General features: G+C 42.7%; 1 protein-coding gene across 1 annotated transcript; it reads left to right on the top strand.

Annotated features, from left to right (window-relative positions):
- Positions 1 to 2,647: 2,647 nt before the first annotated feature.
- Positions 2,648 to 4,397, top strand: LOC103712241 (zinc finger protein ZAT9-like). The gene has a single exon (XM_008798716.6). The coding sequence runs from the start codon at positions 2,788 to 2,790 to the stop codon at positions 4,042 to 4,044; it is 1,257 nt and encodes a 418-aa protein (XP_008796938.4). The 5' UTR covers positions 2,648 to 2,787; the 3' UTR covers positions 4,045 to 4,397.

The following is a 4,397-nucleotide window of genomic DNA, read 5'->3' as shown; positions in this document are numbered from 1 at the left end:
TGATTAGCATGCATGCAACAAGAGAAAAGGACATGACGGTCAAAATTAGTTGCTTTAAGGACTTGCTGTTCCTCCACCTAGTCCTTGTCTTATTATACTTGTTATCTTTTCTTTCAGGAATTTATGGTGGGTTCCTCCTGTTGAAAATTTTCAGTGGCTGCTTCCACCGGCTTTTATCGTGATAAGGTCAGGATCCAGTAAAGGCTGACGACTCATAAGGTTCCATTTCATTAGTTGCTTTTGTTCACAACTAAACCCCTGATGGAAATAAGAAATAATGTTATACTGGTATTTGTTTTCTCAGCATATAATTAATTATGTAGATTATCTTAGTAGCTTATCATCTACAGCAAAGAAATTTTGCTGTCTACTGTCTGATGACACTGGTTGTAGAACATGGCCAAAACCCAACTGTTGAGAGTGATCTTATTGTCTTCTGCTTTTTCTACCTTTTCCATCCACTAGCACTTCAAGCTTTATTTTCCTCCACAAATAATAGTTATCATCATGAAACAACAAGATGCAAAAGTATTTTATCAGTACCATGAGATATAGGACATGACTAAGTTTTTAATGATTTCATGGTCTCTGCACTGGAATCAAGCCTACCATGGATGTTAATCATGCTATTTCCTTCTGATCTCTGTTATTATATTATAGGAATAGGATTCGGCATGCAAATAAATTTGAAACTGATATAATGTGACTATAGATTAGGTGTGACAATATTTGAGTTGTAGTTGTATCAACCAAGCTAACACTGCTTTCAAATCAATCTGATTTTGTTTTGGATACTGAACCTCCCATTTTGTTGTTTTGACAAATTTGCAACAGAATTAAACGGGCCAGAATTGACATTGTAAGCCTTAAAGAATTTTGTTATCCAATTTGCAGGTGGTTTGGCGCAAAATATACAATTACTAATTATTCATATTAATCAAACAAACCTTTTTGACCGTAGAGGTTACATACATTACATTTATTGTGAATTAAAATTGGTCATGTTAAATGATTCAGTTTTTTTATTTGTTTATTATCATATTAAGTCAGGATTAGCATTCATAGTTTTTTTGATACAAGATTAGCATTCATTATTGACTATGTATGTTGAGCTCAATGTATCACAAATTCATCTAGGCTCCTTCAATTATCACCTCAAATTTTTTTTTTCAGTCACTTGCAATATAAGAAATGTGAAGTTGATCTGAAAATTTCTATCAACCATGCACATCCTATGTAACAAGCTCTTTTAACTACCTATAGTAAGTGACAAATGTTGAGAACATTGTATTCATAGTCAATTGCTATTATCATTTCATGAAATGAAAATGATCATTATCAAGGAGTAAATTATCCTCAATGAGAAATCTAAGTATAAACGCAATTTTAAGAGAATATAAATAATTAATAAATTGATTTATATAGTATTGTCAATTAGTAAAAGGAATAGTAAATTTGAAACTTGAATTCAGTCATTTCACCATCCATATACCATCATTTTATACAAATTCTTGCTTAACTCATTCAGTCTCTTGGAAAGTGACACCGCATGTTATCTTTTCAAAATTGTTCTCAAACTCCATTTGTCATCTTGTAAAGTTAGAAACTAAAAAATATAATGTGATTTCAAATACTCTTTTGCTATCCCTATTCTTCCTTTCGAGTATTTTTCTTTAATAGTAAATATTTCTTTTATTTTCTTTGCTAATACTAAGTGTTGGGCCACTAAGAGTGGAGGAAGGAAGTAGTTGTAGCATTAGTAAAAAACATTTGAGCTGAGGGATAAGGGAAGTCAAACATCAAATAGAAATCCGCTTAAGTTGAGCTTGCTAGATTTGCTAAGTGGTCTGCCACTTAATTAGCCTCATGATATACATGTCTCAATTCAAACTTAGAGATGGCTGATCAAATCAATCTAATACTCCTCAAAACAGAATGTTGTATCATCTCCAAACCATTTATCCATGAGACAATCACCACTCACTCACCTTATATTATTTCTTTTGTTTAAAAAAATGAAAATATCATTATCAAAATTTATCTCATGATTCTTCTCGTATCTAAATCTAGGATATTATAAATTAATTATCAAATGCCTTCATACAAAAAAAAAAAAAAAAGCAAAAGTGAACACTATTTTTTTGTACACAGTTTTCGTCCACATAGCTTTTCTTTGAAGATGCGACAAATGTTTTTTAAACTTTCCTCATACCAATAGTGGTTGCTTAGATGTCAAAACATTGATCATTCGCATGAAAAAGGTTGATCATTTGTGTGAAAATGCAAGATTTTCATACAACTTTTGTTAGAACCTATATTGCCAGTTATTTTTTCATGTAAAAACCCAGAAGTTCCAAAATAAAACTTGCTCCTCTCCTTCTGCAATACTTGAATTGCATCCTAGGAGAAAAATTGATACTAATTAATATTCATAACATGCATAGAAATAGAATATACCAGAAATTTTCTCAAATCACTCCCTAGAAAACTTCAGTATCTTAAAAACACCCCTCAATGTCCAGAGTCCTCAGGCCTCTTTTTTGGTGAACAGTCTTCAGGTCTTTAATAATGCGTATCAGCCTATATCTGTTACTTTAATACCTTTACTAATTAGGTTCCTTTTAAACTTTCAATCTCCATCTGCTCTTCCTCCCTTTCTCTCCCCCCCCCCCCCCCATCTGTGCTGTCTTTTAGAAGAGAGATGCTTGTCACCTACTCCTTGTAGTTCCCACACTATCCCATTCTCTCTCTCTCTCTCTCTCTCTCTCCCTCTCTCTCCCTCTGTGTATGTGTGGGGAGCGTCTTGACAACCGAGATGCAGCAAGAGAAAGAAGCAAAGGAGAAAATGGGGAAAGAAGAATAAACTCTCACCATCTCCATTGCCAAAAGAGAGAAACTAAAGAAAGAAAGCTCCAATTTTTATCCATGGAGAGGCACAGATGCAACCTTTGCTTCCGGCGCTTCTCCAGTGGCCGGGCTCTCGGAGGTCACATGCGCTCTCACGTGACGCCCCGCCCCAACCGAGCTCCGCCTCCGCCCCCCTCCCACTCCGCCTCCTCCTCCTCCTTCTCCGCCGCGGAAGCGGCGGCTTATGACGAGACCGCGGCGGCGGATGAGGGTCTCGGCTACGGCCTCCGGGAGAACCCCCGTAAAAGCTTCCGCCTTGTTGACCCGGAATTCTCATCCATCTTCGCGGCCGCGGATGGCGGCGGCGGCGGCGGCGGCGGCGGCGGTGGCGGTGGTGGCGGTGGCGGCTCCTCCTCCGTCGTTCAGGATCGCGAGAGCGAGACCGAGTGCTCCCTGCCCCCGCCGCTCGGACGCCGATCCAAGCGCTCCCGCCGCCTGCAAGAGGCGGCGGTGGCCGCGGACGCCGAGCCCCTCAGCTCCATCTCCGACGTGTCCCCCGAGGAGGACGTGGCCCGGTGCCTGATGCTTCTCTCCCGCGACGCCTGGGCCAGATTGGGAGCAGGGGAGGAAGCGGATGATCAGCACTCCGACGGTTGGGACGAGACGGCGGAGGACGAGGACTACAACGACGACGGCGAAGACGGCGACGAGGGGATCGGCAGCGCTGCCCGACCGCGGCGGAAGGGGCGGCGGAGCAGGTACCGGTGCGGCACGTGCAAGAAGTTCTTCCGATCATACCAGGCCCTGGGTGGCCACCGGGCGAGCCACAATAAGATGGCCGGCAGCGGGTGCGTCCGGGCCGCCGGTGGCACCCAGATCGGCGGAGAGGACTCCTCGGAGGCCAATGCCGATCGGAATTCGAGCCTCCATCGCTGCCCCTTCTGCTCCCGGGTCTTCGGCTCCGCCCAAGCCCTCGGCGGCCACAAGAGATCCCATCTCGCCTCCTCATCCTCCCCCGTCGCCGCCGCCGCCGCCGCCGCCCATTCCCCTCCGCTCCCTCCTCCTCTTCGCTCCGCCAACAACAGCAGCACCAACCTCGGCGGCGAGGGCTTCATCGATCTGAACCAACCAGCTCCTCTGGAGGAGGAAGTCGAGCTCTCGGCGCTCTCCGACGCCACCGAGCTGCAATCCAAGTGACTTCCTTTCTCCATTGCGATCCCTCTCCGATCCAAACAGAGCTACATAGCAAGCAATCTGAGGTGCAGTTTATCGAAACAAAACCGAAATCCGTCTAAAAATCTCATCTTTCCCAGCCGAATGCTGTGCAAAAGAAACCCAGTCCGATTCAGCTGACATCAATTTCAAATTTTTATCAGTTTTTCTGCGCGAGTTCGATCTGGTTCTTCATTTACAGTAGAAGGAATCACAAATCATCAAAATCATCAAGAAAAAGGCTCTTTTTTCTTTGAATTTACTGTAATTAAGCTTAGTTTTCATTCAAACTTGTTCTTGCAACTTCAACTTAAAATTCTTATCAGTTTTGTTCAGAA

This window comes from Phoenix dactylifera, chromosome 16 (genome assembly GCF_051530095.1).
Source record: "Phoenix dactylifera cultivar Ajwa chromosome 16, Ajwa_hap1_PhDact_Kaust_v1.1, whole genome shotgun sequence".
In the NCBI taxonomy this organism is placed as follows: Eukaryota; Viridiplantae; Streptophyta; class Magnoliopsida; order Arecales; family Arecaceae; genus Phoenix; species Phoenix dactylifera.
Note: the sequence above shows the minus strand (reverse complement) of the source record. Positions and strands in the feature narration are given on the sequence as shown.